A 17,058-nucleotide genomic window follows, 5' to 3' on the forward strand; every position below is an offset into this window, starting at 1 on the left:
ATTGTGTGCTAGGCAGGCAAGTATAGTATGCGCCTAGACTAACAGCAGCACAAGAACGACAACGGGATCTGCTCTGGCTCACACATACTAGAACCGAACAGGACTGACTCCGAAATTACTTTGACCTCATTAAATCACTCTGGCGGATGGCAGGCCCAGGAATCCCCACCGCTAGGCACTAAAATTGTTAGATTCCGTCTCTCAATCCATCGCCCGTTTTTAAGGACGGGATGCTCGGTGTGAATCACTTCCACCGCGACAGCTCTTCCCCCCACATAGGAAACCGCAGCAACGCGGGACGGCTCGAGTCACAACTGAACCTGAGCCCGCCCAAGGCTAGCCGTGTTCTGTTCTAGTCTTTCCCCTGTGCCAGCGGAACGGAATTGATAGGAGGCGTTCCCTGGATGAACGCGGATTAACCGACCGCGTCGCGTCGGGAGGGAGAGACGATCCGTCTGTCGCGGGCGTGGATGAATGTAGGGTACGTATTCAGTAGGATCGTGTGTAGGGATAGTGTAAGTGACCGATACCTAGCTAGTAGCCTTATCGCTTCAGGGGAATAAGGAAGGGGGAATTCCACGGGGTCTGTCTTCTTTGAGAGGAGGCAGTTGTGTCTTTCTTTTTCCCGTGCCTGTGCGGCTGCCTGAGATCTCAGGAACCCTCACGTGTCGGATGATCAGGTGGTTTGGAAGATATACTTTCTTCATCACTTCCTTGGATTTCATTTCCGACCATCACATCACACTGATCGTCCTCCTTGATCGATCTTGGTGTTCGCTTCCTGTATCTACTCGTTTTGCCATCCACGAGCAATGCGCCACGACCGACTCTTCCTCCTGCCTGACTGCACATTCGCCAATAATCCCTTTACCCTCCCGCCCCATCGGCCCACACTTGAGCACATCTGGATCTTCGGTCGCTAATGGAGACGTGAAACAGAGCGAGATGCTATTCCCATGGTACGCTGTACTCGCTACTCAGTTTGCGGAGTATCGGCCATCTATCTGAGAACCCGTGGAACCGTCCTGCCGACAGAGCATTAACTGGATCAATCTGATCGAGTCGCAAATGTGGAGCCCTCTTTCCGATAGTCGAGATCGAGTGCGCGCATCTGGTCTATGTGACTGCTCGTGGCTTGGAGCACACACCAGCCGTCACTTTGACAGGATCTGGCTCCTCGTGCGTCTAGATCGACGGCTATCGTATCCTGGCTCAATGTGCATGACAGCGCACGCTCGACTGGGTGATCTGGTCCACCTTAACTCCTACACTGACATTTCCGGCGACAGCATATCGAGCACGGAGTAGATAGATCAACTTCTTGCCCTCTGACACTAGGATGGCCAAGTCGCCGACAACGCACAGCAGACTAAGTGGATCCTCATCGCCAATGATGCCTCTTCAGACCAAAGAGCGAATTAGCGGTATATCCTTCCAGCCATTGCCCCGTGCCTCTCCACTCATGGACTCAATGCCTTGATTTCACACGAGCGCACGGCCATCCGAAGAACCAGAATTAGCATCATACTGTACAATGCTCAACAAAGTACGTTCTATCTTGCTTTTTGGAAATGGAACGCTTCATGCATTACCGCTCGCCCGCGCGATTAAATTCTTCAGGGACCTGCATGTAGCCTGGATCCAACTAGTAGGTAGCTATCTGTTTTCTTCTGTCGTGGCGTCCGGACTACTTGGTGGATGCGTCGTCTAGTCTCACAGTGAGGCAGGATTTTCAGATGCGTGCATGATATAGCGGGTGGAGGCGCCAGTTGCCTAGACAGGCGGTTCAGCTCCGGGATCAGCGTGCGATCCATTTTCTTTTTCCTCTTTCGTGAGGGACTAACCGATTGGTAGCTGTCAGTTTGCTCTAGCCAGTGCCGGTCGCACTAGCTTCATTCACCGAGCCACGGTGATCCATTGCTCGATCATATCAGCGTGTGTACGGAGTAATTGAAGCTGAGCATGGAACACTTCGTCTCTACTAAGGGTCGCTTTGACATCACAATCTATAGGAATTAGATTAGACCTTCGGGAGGTCGGGAAGCCAAGCACGAGCCATATATTCCCGACGGCTTATGCCTAAGCTACGTACTCCAACTATCCGACCTCCAGGTCTTCTCCGCAATGGGCTAAAGGTTAGTGTCAGCCTTTGCGGGTGAGATGTTTGCGACTGGGAATGTAAGACCGCAATGTTACGCCGCAGGATAGCCCGAAGAAGAAACTAATGTGCGCTGAAGAATAACCCCTCTGCCGCCACTGCCACGCCAGCCGTGTCCCTTGAAACCAGAGGGGGGCAAATGTCCGCCGACTATTGATAGGCCCAGAAGAAGAAATACCGACGGAGAGACGCCGCATGTCGGTATGTGAAGTAGGTCGGTGCCTTCTGTCGGGGACCAACTTACCCAAACCAGCAACACTATCGGGGGTCCCTAGGAAGAATTTGCAGATTAGACCCATGCTAGAAGAACAGCTACTGCAGTAGGTGCATACCGGCAAACAATATCAAAAAAGCACGAGCCATTCAGGATGCCTCGCTCACTTCCCAACACGGATAAGCAGCCTAGTGCCATGCACGCTAACCAAATCATGCAGCTTTACTCGTGGGAATATTTTCGCCCCGGCAGCCAATGATCGCTTCGACGCGCACGTTCTTCTGCCCTTTCACGTGCGGTGTGACTTGACTGCATTGTCACATCGGGTACTTTCTATTTTGGCAACCAGTCGTGTTGCTGCGGGATGAAAGTACCCCCAGGTACCTTGTACATGAGGCTGGCATATGTCAATGCTTGTCAGGGCCTAGGCTACTTGCTCATTGTTTGTCCTCGGGCTGAAGAACCCTCTGGCTCATTCTGACAGGGCTTCATTGTTTGCTCTCTGCATGAAGAAGGGCTATTCACCGCTGTCTGGACCTTTGATCTCCGTATTCAATAATGCTGCCATTTTATTGCTTGTGATCGGGCAGATGTGACGCGTCGCGCAGCCTATACCTCGGATGGTTATATGTCTGCGTGCATGCCTCAATATAGGAACACTTATTGCAAGCATATCATTCTGCTAAGGACGCGACTGCGGACCTGCATGGTTATGGACAATATTATGTGCCACTATAGAAGTTAGTAACTGTGGCCCCTATCCTCCACAGACGACAATATATATCGGAAGCTGGTAGTGAAAGGCACAAATTTACATGTATATTCTCGCCTCGCTCTTGGCCACTAGAGTATATGCGTATAGTAGATACTCCACTTACTATTATAACAATTGGGCACTGCCACCCTTTGAACTTAATAGTATATAATATTGATAGTACTAGTCAGCATATCCCCACCATTCCTGCATCACTCAATATCCATCTACACACTGGCAGCAGACATGCGAAAATATCACTTCATTTGGCTTCCACCTGTTATTAATTAGAATTATGAAACCTTATGCATCTTCTTTTCGTTAATAAGCTCTTCTGGAGTCGCTTTTGCTATATTCGGTTCGTATTTCAGAGGAGTCAAGAAAGTATAGACTGTATGTAGTAGTGGTCGATTCGGTTTCATAGTAAGTATGTATAGTTCAGTCCAAGTAGCTAAGTAACGCTTCCTCTTCTTGGATATATATCTATATGTTATATCATCTTTATACATAGGAATACAAAATCTCGATCTCTACTTACACACTCTAATCCATGCGGACTGGGTCTTTCAGGTAGAGATATATACCAGTTTTAGATGAAAAGCTCCCACTCTTCGTAAGTACCTTTCATATATATATCTCCAATATAGAGGACTCTGGGGATTTTCTCTAAGTAAATATAGACTATAACATATCCCTATATTTCAAGTTCACTGTCCATATTCTGCAAATCTTCGAATCTTCATTACAGCATATGACGAAAAACTTGCGGAATTCAAACGCATATATTATAGACTATGGAGACTGACAAGATCGCCTCCAGTCGAAATGTCGATGGAAGCACCAGGTGCTTACCACTAGACCACCCGGCCACCAAGTGTAGACTGTGAAGTAAACCTATCTAGTAGCTAGTATCCTCTCTCCTTCTTCATAGCTTCTACTATCTTAGGATCTTAGTATAGTATCAGTAGCACTCACATGGTAGTCTCAGCATCTAGGGATTTTTGGCTGCTGAAGATTCCCACCTACGCTCATTCGAAGCATCCCACCAAAACTAAGGAATCTAGTACGTGGCTGTGATCATGGAAAGGCCTCTCTATCCTGTTATTTAGCTAGTAAGGTCACATGCCTAATCATGTCGTCGTTTCTACAAATTCATTGAATGAGCTTGAGAAAGAGGATGCATTTGGAATCCACTGTTCGCATGCACGTATGGTATGCTACTGCTGTGTGGAACGCACTGATATATATACAGGAGATTCTCTCCATCGTCTATTCGGAATTAGGGGATGATGGCTCACAGATGACGGGTCAGCTTGTTGTGACACTTGTTTATATCGTTGCGTTGTTGGAGGATTTTGCTTGGCTTTCGTGGTTTCTTGAGACAAAGGGATCTAAAGCTGTCCAGCTCCATATTCTCTGTTTTAAACAGTGAAACACCTGAGCTGCTAGCATCTATATCTAGCATGCTCGATCAGGTACAGGGTTATGAATTGAAATGAGGTGAGTTGGACCAGTTATATATATCATTAGTATCATCATGACAAATACATCAAAGACAAATGAACAACATCTATGTCTCTAACGCTGACTATAACGAGCAGGTTGAAATTAAAAAATATAATCGGCCCATGAGCAATTGGCAAGGTAAATGCTCAGTAAATCTCAACTAAATGGTACTTAGTCGAGAGTAAGAGCATACTTAATACATCGAGAAATCAATTTACGAATATGTTTGTTTTGTTCTATGTTGGAATATAACTTTCTGTATGCTCCCCATAAAGACACTGCATATCGTTTTGGATCTGGTGGTTAGCGTGTCGACATTTGATAAATCTCTTATTCTTATAAATAAGTCCGTGTTAATAAATAAGTCCGTGTTATTTATCGCAGCACTCCATTATGAAGATAAAAAGAAAGAAAAAGCAAATCTGAGACGTAGACCACGTGAACCAATGAGGAAATACCTTTTGCCGCCAGCTCAGGGCTACTAGCACTTAGTATATGCAAGCCAGGTGGTCGCGACAGACACCTCAGGCGGGGCTGATTGCCAGCCTCGTTCCTTCCAATTCACCCATCTCTACCTGAACGAATTTGACTCTCGAAGAGGCAACAACAGCCCCAAGGGTATTTCAGAATGTTTCTGAGGCTCTGTGCCAAACTCAACTTCTCAAAGAGAGATCGGCGTGGCCGTGAGAAGGACGAGGAACAGCTCGGTTTATCTCCGAGCACGAAAAACCACGATCGCGTCGTAGCAAACGACGACGTTGACGTGTCCTCCACGCCAGAAGCAGAAGCTCTCTCTCCCCCAAGAGCAGACCTCTGGGAAGTGACCGGAGAAAGATCAGACGAGAAAGATCGAATGGCCCTACATGGCCGTGAGAAGCGTGATGAACTGTCTGGCCCCCCTCCGAGAACAGGAGACGTTTGCGTCGTAGCAAGTGACGATGTTACTCCCCAAAGAGCAAATCTCTGGGAAGTTGCTGGTGGAAAGCTAGACGAGAATGACCGGAAGGCTCTGGGTTTGGAGCGCCCCCTCCTTATCACGGATGCTATCGAAGGTGTGATCAAGTCCACCGAAGAAAAATACCGTGAGTACCAGGAAGGCGGGCTCAAGATTCGCAAGCGCGATGGTGGGCATATCAACGTCCGCGATTCCGCGAAAAACATTATTCTCCATGCATTGCAGGCGCAGGATCTTGTCACCAAATTGGTCTCCTTTGATCCGACTGGTCATGGTAAGTTACTACAAATTGACCTTTACAAGGTTTTAGAATGCATGCATAGATGTTGACAGTGAGGCCCAGCATCAAGTGCATGGTCAGTTGTTTCGATCGGGCTTTCAATAATAAAAAACGACATTGAACGCCGGGATGAAATTCTCCACGCAGCCGAGTATCTAGCCGGCATTCTTTCCTACTATGCGATCGTTGACAATCATTATCGAGAAAGGAAAGTGGAAAGCGATCGAGAATTGGAAGACGCTCTGATTGAAGTCTACATTGCCGTTCTTCAGTACGCGGCAGAGGTGAAAAAGGCAGAACAAGAAAGCAACGCTGGTATGTGATCTTATCTTGAGGATGTTCTTCAGATGGTGATATAAACTGATATTTTGAGAGCTCGTATATTGAAAAGCGTCACGGCCCTTGTCCAACAGCCGTTCAAGGAACTCAAGGGAACTGTGGAGAAGAAAGAGCAGGCTGTTCAAAAGTGGGCAAATGTTACGGAAGCTCTAGGTACTACCACCTGTTGTTTGCCAAGGTCATCCAACATGAACCCTCGCTCAGTTTTACAGACCACAGAAGACAAGCAGAAAGCATGCTCGACGGAATTGACGAGGCGGTTGAAAGGCTAAAGATTATCCAATCGCACACTAGAAGTAAGGGACCCTCAAGGCATCGATCTTTTAAAAAGAGCGTACACTAATAACAGCAGGCTTGCAAGACCGAGAGATTCTCAACTGGTTATCCATGGCATCCTATTCAGATCCTCAAAATAACGCTCGAGGCCACCGCGCATCAGACACGGGTAACTGGTTTCTCAATTTGCCCGAGTATAAAGAGTGGAAGATCACACCTGGAAAGATCTGTTGGCTTTATGGAGCAGGTGCGTTCCCCTAATTAATATAAGAGGAAGTAATTCTGATATCTTGCAAAAGTCGGCTGCGGAAAGTCGGTTCTTTGTTCTACAATTATCCAGGATATCGAGGAATTCTGCAATTCTGATCCATCAAGAAAATTTGCCTACTGGTACTTTCAATTCAGCAATGACGAAACACAGAAGGTGTACAACATGATTCGGTCCATACTGCGACAACTCATGCCACGAACACTTCCTTCATCTATAATAAATCTCTGGGAAGAACATAGCTCTCGGGGCAGTAAGCCACAACAGCAAAAATTCGCAGACATTCTGGACGTCGTCTTGGAATCTTCCCAGGGCGAGGTTTTTCTCATCTTAGATGCACTTGATGAGTGTCCAGCGACTGGAGACGACGGACGAAGCTCGCTTTTGCAGTTTATCGAAGAAATGCTAGAAAAACATCAAAGCAAAATGCACATTCTCGCCACTAGTCGACCAGAGCCTGATATACGCTCAAGACTAGAACGATATCAAAGCGTGGATCTGGAGATTGGACTGGGGCAAGATGTGGAAACTTTCGTCCGTGCTCAAGTTGCTCATGGCAGGTTGCGCGAATGGGGCGAGTCGGTCAGAAAGAGGACTCTAGAGAGATTGCTTGATATCCCGGAACGGTATGTTGCATTGATCCATCAATATGTATAGCCTGATTGATACATGTAATTGAGCAGGCGCTTTCGCTGGGCTGATTTGCAAATAAAGCGGCTACAAGAGTCCAAGACTGAGGCTGCATTTCATAAGGCTCTTGATACCATTCCAGCCACACTCGAGGATACCTATAAAGATGCCCTTGAGCGGCTGTCGCCAGAGGATCGGGAGGTGGCTCGCACGATATTGATTTGGCTCAGTTTTTCTGCCGTCCCGCTAGATTTGAAGACTGTCGCGGCTGTTGTGTCTTTTCGTTTCCCAGCAGATGTTGTAACAACCTGCACTACTTCTCTAGTCACTGTGAGCATGTCTGATGATACAGTGAGACTGGCTCATTTTTCTGTGAAGGAATTTCTGGTACACAACGAAGTTGAGGGTCACTGGTATCAGTTCTCGGTCACATATGGCCATGAGGCCATAGCTAATAGAGCGGTCGACTGTCTGCTTGAGGCTACCGAGGTTCTAACAAAGACCACTGCCGCGCAACAGCCACTACTGATCTACACCGCACGATACTGGCACCATCACCTGGCACAATTAGGAAATCTCCACACCAGTTGTATTAATCTCCAGGAAAAGGTTGACCGCCTGTTCACCGAACGCAATGTCTATTTTAACTGGATGCGCTCCTATTATTCCAAGTGGCTTAATGAAATATGGCATCAATCTTTCGAGGAGCTGCAATCGCCTCTGAGCTCTGCATCAGAAAGAGGACTAAAATCAACGGTTGAGTTATTGCTTGCAAAAGGTGCCGATCCTATGAGATCATCTCTTTATGGACAGGGCGACAATGCATTGCTAAAAGCCGCAAAGAAAGGTCACCTGGAGGTCCTACAGTTGTTGTTGAATAGGGTGGATGAGATACCGCGAAGTGTGACTAAGCACATGCTGATGATTATTCGCGCCACCGAGTCCGACAAAGAGAAGTTAACAATGATTTTGGACCTGCTTTGAGAAAAGGGTGCTTTGCGTGATCAATTAAAAGTATCCCGTATGATCATTGATGGAGAACTAGTTGAAGGGGCAGCTGAGAATGACGAGTCGGGCCATATGCTAATTGGTTGGCTCTTAGATCGAAAAGATAAAATCGATGTCAAGATAACTAAGAGGTTGATTGTAGCTGCGCTTAACAATGAAAGCCGCGGCGAAAAAATCATACAATTGCTTCTAATTAAGTGTGATGTGGATGTGAAGTTTATTCAATCATTGATGTCGGTGTTTATTTTCTCAGGGAATATTGATGCCATGAGTGCCGTCCTCAAGAGGTGGGTGCATGAACTTGTGTTGGATGAAGAGTGTCTCGAAGCTTTCGTCCAGGGAAAAAAAGATACGATGGAGCTGCTTCTGCAGGAGCGGGGGGAGGAAGTCCAAATTACCCAGAATGTCCTGATTACAGCTGCCAGCAGTGCAAATGATCTACAAACAATGAGGCTCCTGCTAGACAGGCGGAAGCCCGGAACACAAATCAATAGAGAGGTGCTTTTAGCTGCTGCAAAAAACGATTCAAAGAGCAGTGCGATCATGGATATGTTGCTCGATGAGTGTGGGCAGGACATCGTCATTGATGACGAAATCATTCAAGAGATTGCAAAGAACTTTGATGAAGGCTTGGAAATGATGAAGTCTCTCATCTGCAGACAGCAAGCGGGTTTTGTGGTCACTGAGCGGATATTATGCAATGCTGCTCAATATCACGGTCGACAAATGCTGGAGCTCCTGGTGAACAATGCCAGTGGCTCTGACCTTCCCATCACAGAGAAGATCTTACGCTCTGTAGCTGAAAATGATGATCATGGTCGAGCCTTGATAGAGTATCTGTTTGAGCTCCGAGGCCACAGTCTTCCCGTCTCAGAGGATGCATTAGTATTTGTTGCTGATGCAAGGTGTCACAAGACGGACGAGGTGCTCATGTTCCTTTTAGAGAGATGGCCTGATATCCCGGTAACTGATCGACTGTTCGAAGCGTCATGTATCCACCATAATGCCATGAGTCTCCTATTGGATCAACGGGGTGACTACCTTCCAATCAAAGCAATGATCCGCAAAATAGCAAAAGCACCTGTGTGGACAAGGAGAGAAAAGATACTAGACCTGCTTCTAGATCGGCAGCTTGTGGAAGTGGATGAGTGGCTGGTGGAAACAGTCGCTGATAACCACATTCTTCTGGAGGTTATTTACCAGAGAATTCCGGATTTCCCAGTGACACCAGAGGTAGTTATCAACGCTACAAGCAACAGCGATGCAATGAGTATCGTGCTTGACAGACAGAAGAATCAAGTCGTGATCACAGAGGAAGTGCTCAAAGCTTCATTGTCGGGATGGAGATCTTACTCAGTCATCCGCTTACTCCTGACTCGCCTGGATCCAAGCGCAGTGCCGATTACAGAGGATATCCTGATATATGCTATCAAAAATGATAATTTCCTGCATAATAATATCAGGGCTCTAGAGTTGTTTTTAGAACAACGCCGTGGCCTCAACCTTAGCAGGGTCTGGGAAGCAATATGGCAGAATCCTGAAATCGAACCATTTTCTCTGACTCTGGCAGCAGAGGCTCTTTTTCAATATGCTAGGCTTGATGTCTCGGGTGAAATGCTGGAGAGACTCTCATCTGAGTCCGGGTCGTGGTTTTACCCCTTTGATAATTTCGTCCGCTGCTGTATGCAGTACCAGATACCGTTACCCACCACCGAGGCAGCAGTCGAGTTGTTTGTTGAAAGAGCCAGCTTGAAAACGATCGATATATACTTGGAGGATAATCCTGACATCGCCATTACCGAGAAACATATTGAAGCTGCCAAGAGGAATCCGATAGCAGACGTGGATAACGATGAGTTGGTTTCACTTCTACTGTCTGTCAAGTCGAGGGTAGCCTCATCTTGAAGAGCACTGGAGATTTTGATATTCATGTTGTTTTTGTTTTCTTTTTCTTAGTGTTCTTTCTTTTTGCTGCTTCAAGTCAGATAATAAATATCCTTGATTTGACTCTTGTTTGGTGTTTCCTGACTAGATAGACATCAGAGCTTCTCTCTCTCTTCTCTCTTGGATCTCAGTTTCCGCCAACCATTACGTGGTTCGTCCATCCATACTACTCACTCACCACGTCTGTTACCCTGAAAGTTCAATTTATCAGACTGTACACCAGGGATTGACTACTGTAGACATTACTAGCACGCGTCTCTAATGAAAGTTCCAAAGGGGAAGTACACAAGTAACCAGTGGACATAGAACTTGCACCAATGGAATCCGATCCGATTAGGGTCAGAAAAAGAATGTAAGAGATGAGACCACTACTACCATACTCTAGTGATAAACAAACCTAGTGGACATTAGAAATGATGCTATATACTACTTAAGACCACTTCCAACACACTTACCCATATAGTCCACAACTACTCATCCCAACACATAAAAATAAAAATAAGCACACCATCACACACCAACAACAACTACAAATACACCTAAAACAACCCCTCCATATCCAAATCCAAAAACTCGGGATTCCCCACCGCCATATCCGCCGCATTCAACACATCATCAATACTCGTATCCAACCCCCCACTTCCCATCCCTCCCATACCTCCAGCTCCCCCACCACCATCCATTCCCGCCGCGACAGCATTATCCAGCATCTGGTTGATCGTACTCTCCTCTTCGTGGCCGCCTGCCCCGGAGGTATCCAGGTCCATTTGTCCCGGTCCACCTACACCGACACCGAGCTGCATGTTCTGAATGATATTGTTCATGTCTAGCTGCGAGGGCGGAGTAAGGGCGGCGTTGACGCGGCGCCAGAGCCGCACGATGATTTCCGCGCGGAGAGGATCCTTTTCGCAGATCTTGGGGACGGAGTCGTGTAACTGATAGAGGGCGCCGCGGGGGGTGAGGATTGGATTACGCGGGGGGATTTCTTTGGTCGTGTTGGTAGGGTCGATGTGGTGAGGGGAGTAGGTGTTTTGGTCGACGGCGAAGGAGTCAGCCAGGGGGGCGCAGATCATGGTGGCTGCGATGTCGAGGGCGAGGTCGCTGCTGCCTGTAGTGTTTGTGGGGGAGGTGGTGGCTTGGAGTTTGAGTTCGTCGATTAAGGCGCAAAGTACGCGCATGGAGCCTTGGATGTGAATTCCTGCGATGAATTGGCGGTGGGTGTAGGATTGAGGGGCCATGCTCATGTCTGGGCTGGTGCTCCAGAGGATGAGCGATTGGAAGGTGCTGCGGATACTGGCGAGGAGGCCGCCGGGGGTGTGGGCGGTCCAGGACTCGAGCTCGCTGCGGCGGGTGCTGCCGCTGCGTTGGAAGGAGAGGTGGGGTTCGAGGGCCTCGAGGATGGGTTTGATGGTGTCGTCGGGTTGGCGGGAGCGGATGCTCTTGAGTTGTTCTTCGAGGGAGCGGGCCGTGATGTTGAGGACGGTTCGGTGGATTTCTTTGGCTTCGCCGGAGATGGAGCTCGGGCTTATGAGGGAGTGGAGGGCTTTGAGGGGGATGGAGGGGTCGCTTTCGGATTCCCAGATGTGGTTGCCGAGCCAGTTTAGGGCGAGGATGAGGGATGGGAGGAGGAAGGGTTCAAGGAGGTCTAGTGTTGTTAGTTTTGAGGAGAGGGAGGGTAGGGGGTGTAGGGCTTACATTCGAAGCCGCCCTTGAGGGTATCGAAGTCGAGCTTTCCTGCTTCGCATGCGCTGAGACTTTGGTTGAAGAGTGTTGTCACTAGCATGTAGAATTCCTGCGGGCTGCAGGCGGACATGGTCTCCTCGCTGATTCCCTCGGCCATGAATAGGGCGTTGATCCAGGATCCGAGGTTCTTGTTCTGCTTCTCGCTGAGGTCGTCGAGCTTCTGGCTGCAGAAGCCGTTCTCGAGCAGTCGCAGGACGAAGGAGTTGCTACCTCCGATTCCCATGTCCTGTGGCCGCAGATCATATCGGAACTTGAAGGTCAGCACGAGTAGAAGAATGCTTCCGAACTCGTCGTAGACTGGTTGGCTCTCGCCCTGGTCCTCGTCCCAGTGCCAGGCATCTAGCAGAGCGCAGAGCGGTTGGAGCACTTGCTTCAAGCTTCGGAAGAGCAAGATCACGTCCAGGGCCTGTGGCCGACGGGAAAGTGAGTTGCAGATGTTTTTCAACGTCATCGTCTCTTTTTGATTGCAGAGATGGTGCATGACCTAGTTGCGTTAATCTTTGAATACGACAAAATCACCGGAGGACCTACATCTGTAATAGCACCCACTATCGCACCTGCGTTGCCCTCCATTGACTCTATCTCGTTGATCAACTGCTCTGCACGCTCCGGATTGGCATTGATCTGCGAGACGAGCTCGTCCTTGTTGTAAGGGCCACCGACGGGGAGAGTCTGCATTGGATTCTCGCCCAACAGGCGCTCAATACTCGACTCGGGAATCAACTTGTGCGAGGCACACGCGAACAGGAACTCTTGTCGCACATCGGACAAGACCGTATTGCTTTGCATAGCGAACATCTGCGAGAACGATGGGAATGTGTTTGGATCGAGCCGGCTTAAAGCATGGCTGATGCAAAGCTCCATCGGCAACGGCAATGACACAATAGAGGCTGCCAACATGGCCGCGATGAAGGTGGGAAGCTTGTTTACCAGAAACGAGCGGAACAAGAACATTGTTCGGCTAGACTCGTTGCGGTAGCTAGCATTTGAGAGGACATCGAACGATGCCGTTATGAGCTCCTCGATGAGAACTTGATAGTGTCCCTGCGATGGTCAGCTAATGCTGTGATAAACATGGGTCCTACTCACGCCGTATCTATTTGACAAGAAATTGAGCAGCATGCTATCGTCCACCAAGGGGCGGCCCACAAGCTAGAATCCAATTAGTAATAATCAAACCAGAGTGCAGCAGCTGAAATACCATCGCATTGATATACACATAGAGGCCTGCTCTGGAATTAATCACAGGCCCGTCCATGACCGAGTCCTCAAACTGAAGCGCATTGACATTGACATTTTCCATCATGGAAACATCCAACGCTTTCGACGGGGGCTCTCCAAACAGATTGAACTCCTTCTGCAAGCTATCCAACCGGTTACGGAGAGGCAGGGATACTTCCACACAGAGGGGAAGATACGCCGACAAAGCCTGTCCAAGCTTTATTTTCAACGCTATCAGGCCGTCAGTACGTTTCTTATCCTAGTAGCCAATGGTGCAATGCAATACCTTCATGAGAATCCGCCGAAAGAACCTCCAACCCCTTAGCCGTCCCCGAAAGCGCCGCAAGCAGAATCCCCAGACTCTCAAACAACGACACCGCATCAGGCGAACTCATCAACCCGCCCGTCTGATGACTGGTATCCAAATGACTATTATGCCAAGCCACAACCGCCTGAATCCAATCCACAATCGACGCAAAGATACTCAACGCCTCAGCAAAAGTCTTCGAAGCAGTGCCCGTCGAAACAGAAAGCATAGCGTCCTGAACCACCCTGATATCCGTCATCAGGGTATAACACTTCCGCTTCTGCTTTCCCTGCACAGCAGCAGCAGCAGCAGCATTCGCCTCCGAGCCACCCGCCGACGGCATTTTATCATGAATAGACGAGTGCTTGAGCAACGAATTCAACATCGTCGATGTCCGCACCAATCCCATCTTGCACAGACAGTCAATATACAAAGGGGGCAGGGGATCCCATTTAATCCCCGTTGCGAGGCGCGTCTCCAGCAATACATCGAGCAGCTGAGCTTCACCAATGGGATAGCGCTGCATCAGCAGCCGCGTGAGGTTCTTGAACTCCGCGGCATCGATCCGGTGGAGCAAACATTGTTGGAGGAATGTCCCCCATTGTTCGGAGGATGTCATGTTCCAGATATTTTCGCGAGTTTACCTGGCTTTGCGGAGTGCATAGCAAGCATGCGGGGAGCTATATATTGGACTCAATTTACACGTTCACTTGAACTCGGCGTTGATGTAGCGTTGGACATCGTGGCCTTGGCCCTCCTTGTTGGCGGTTCTTTCCGGGGAAAGCTTCAACCGTTTGTTTGGACGACGTCGTGGAGGGTCACGTGGGATTAGATAAGCGGGTGTCACATGATGGGTGGTTGTTGAGGCTGATGACATTCAGTATAGAAGTATGCTTGACAAGGACGGAAGACAACCACAACATAGTTAGGTCTATAAGTGTGATAGAGTCTATATATCTAGTAGTATATACACACATGAGACCTATCTGTATATAAAGGACATAAACTTGGCTCAATGTCATGCCATGCCAATCAATACCTGTCAGACCCGAATCCCCGTAATTACAATACCATTCACGCCACGAACCATGAAGGAAGTAATCAAGTCCGAGCAAAGACCAAGACCCTGTGTAACCATAACCCCATCGGACCAACTACCTAGCTCGAACATGACAGACTTCAAACTACATGAGACACAAGAAAATCGAAATCGAGTTATACCTCAAACAGCATATGCAGCAAGCAAAGGAGTTGGTGTGCTCGGACGTTCACCGTTGTTAGTCAAAGCGATCTGGCGCCAAAAAACTACTACTACTCAAGCCCACAAATACCTGTACAGGCCAATCAAGCCCGCCAGATCAAGGGTAAACGGCCACACACTGGGCGCACATCCAGGACGAGTTGAACCATGGGACTAGATTGGGGGGCCCCTTGACGGGCAATTATATGTAAAAGGTTTCGATTATTGCAGAGTGGGGGATTTTCCACAGAGTACTAAGTAAAAGACTAGAGGGGGCTGGCTGGTGAGTGAGGGAGGGAGGGAGGGAGGGTACCTAGGGCCACAGTGAGAACCACTATCTTGAACCACACAATGGGACCTTGACTTTTCCCTTTCTCTCTCTCTGCCCCCTTCCCCACTCTTAAAAAAAGAATTAAGCGACGGAATTAGACCAAATACCATGTGAGATCTTGTGTGCATCTGGCCCTGAAAGGTTTTTTTTTCTGCTGTTCCCCTTGCCGATCTCCCCACCCGAGACGAGGATCTCGGAAATCTGGAAAGTGGACGAGGCTATGAAAAAAAAAGTGAGGTTAATCTCGACCAGATGCCGGAAACGGGTTGTCTGACGAGATTTCTCTCACACTTCTTTTTCTTTCTCTCCCGGCCGAAAGAAAAAGTACCATATGTTATACGGCCGAAGCCGGGGGGACTCGGAATTGTATTTCCTTGACACATGGGATTTACTTGGTAAAATTTCAAAGTAGTAGTATTGTTGTGTGTGTATGGTAGTATAAGTAGTATATGTAAAGAGTATAAAATAATATGATAGTAGCATTTGGTATAGTGATGGTCAATGCTGATTGACAGGCTAGTTAGGTTATTAATTATAAAGGCAACTACTATTACTGGAAGTCTGTGCTGTGTTTTGCTTTCACCAATAATGCAGGGTACTCTACTGAATCATAGTTTCTGACTCGCAATTTGCACATCTCTCTCCTAAGAATCTGCCCGGAATTCCTACCTAGTAAAGTATTAGAGTTTGGTGGGCGAGGGGTCACTGAGCGGCGATCTTGCATATGTGGGTAAGAATCGCCCGTCGGAAATACTGTCCCATCGCCCGGTACGGGTACTAGTAAGATTCAGTTCCGGTCCGATCGATCTTGTATTACCTTCAGTATTGTTCAATAGGTATACACGGTAACTGAAATAATGTTGTCATAGCTGGATTCAAGCATGTATACAATTTCTCTAGAGGTAGACAAATTGGCATAGTAGCATGTACTGTCTATTTCATAAGCCATTGAGTTTAATGACATGGTTGTGAATGGTCAACATCAGGAGTATTGTAAGTCCATCTTACGTATAGTTGGTAATTTGTATGTAACAAGCTATGACCCCTCGACCTCGATGACGCGTCGCAACATGACAGAACCTGACTCGACAAATTCTCCGAGCCCGGCGCCTTGACTCACCCGCCATCTGCACTGTTCAGTTGCCTACATGACAAGTACGGCGACCAATTGACTTGACATAAGAGAAATCGTATATTCGTTCGTTCGGAAGCTAAAAAGGTCAAAGCAGCATACACACCACACGCCGCAGCACAGACGGGTAATTGCTCTTTTAGAAGAGACGGAGATCTCCGAACAAATCTACTATAGCACTTCCGATGGATCGGATGAGGTGTGGGAGTTGGTTAGTAATCGGCTGAGTCTGAGTCCGAACATACGAGAATGTTACCAATCGGCGAAAGAGCAGTAAACTGATACGACCAAGCGGCAGAGTGGAAGTGCTGGAAAGGAAATATGACCGACGGCTAGGTCAATGGCGATCATCCTTCCCTTTTTAGATTTCCCCTTTCCTATGGGGATAGTAACACATCTAACCAAAGGAGTAAAAGGTCAACTGAGCACCAAATTTGAGCCGTGAGAAGTGCCAGGGGCATGTGTAAAGTACGTCATATACCTATCGATCGTGGTTGGTTGGTCTGCCGCGCTGGACGGATTGCTGGACCCAAGGATCCATTGACCGTTTCGTTTCAGATTGAGTATAGAGGCACTCATTCGGGAAAGAGGGGGGATTTAATTATTTACCCGGCATAAGTATGAATTAAAAGGTCCCCCGGAGGCTGCCTGTGTGAAAAACATTGGGGAACATGCTATGATCATTGGCGAGCCTAAAGTAAGCTCCTTGGTATAGCTCAGCGATCGTGTGCCAATCACAGTCTGTTAAGAGA

The 17,058-nt window shown here is 48.0% G+C and overlaps 3 protein-coding genes across 3 annotated transcripts; 2 read left to right on the forward strand and 1 right to left on the reverse strand.

Moving 5' to 3' along the window:
- Nucleotides 1-5,260: 5,260 nt before the first annotated feature.
- AtWU_02623 (protein kinase domain family protein) lies at nt 5,261-8,364 on the forward strand (the record flags this gene model as incomplete). Its single annotated transcript, XM_035497736.1, has 7 exons — nt 5,261-5,861; nt 5,931-6,182; nt 6,243-6,359; nt 6,419-6,502; nt 6,559-6,729; nt 6,782-7,376; nt 7,434-8,364. 7 exons carry the CDS (start codon nt 5,261-5,263, stop codon nt 8,362-8,364), a joined length of 2,751 nt encoding a protein of 916 aa, XP_035353629.1.
- Nucleotides 8,365-8,655: 291 nt separating this feature from the next.
- Nucleotides 8,656-10,293, forward strand: AtWU_02624 (protein kinase domain family protein; the record flags this gene model as incomplete). The annotated part of the gene is made up of 1 exon (XM_035497737.1): nt 8,656-10,293. One exon carries the CDS (start codon nt 8,656-8,658, stop codon nt 10,291-10,293), a length of 1,638 nt encoding a protein of 545 aa, XP_035353630.1.
- Nucleotides 10,294-10,871: 578 nt separating this feature from the next.
- nut1 (putative RNA polymerase II mediator complex subunit Nut1) lies at nt 10,872-14,222 on the reverse strand (the record flags this gene model as incomplete). The annotated part of the gene is made up of 6 exons (XM_035497738.1): nt 10,872-11,977; nt 12,028-12,559; nt 12,607-13,119; nt 13,165-13,227; nt 13,277-13,527; nt 13,583-14,222. The coding sequence occupies 6 exons, from the start codon at nt 14,220-14,222 to the stop codon at nt 10,872-10,874; spliced, it is 3,105 nt and encodes a 1,034-aa protein (XP_035353631.1).
- Between the last annotated feature and the right edge of the window lie 2,836 nt (nt 14,223-17,058).

Source organism: Aspergillus tubingensis (genome assembly GCF_013340325.1).
Source record: "Aspergillus tubingensis WU-2223L DNA, scaffold_4, whole genome shotgun sequence".
Classification (NCBI taxonomy): domain Eukaryota; kingdom Fungi; phylum Ascomycota; class Eurotiomycetes; order Eurotiales; family Aspergillaceae; genus Aspergillus; species Aspergillus tubingensis.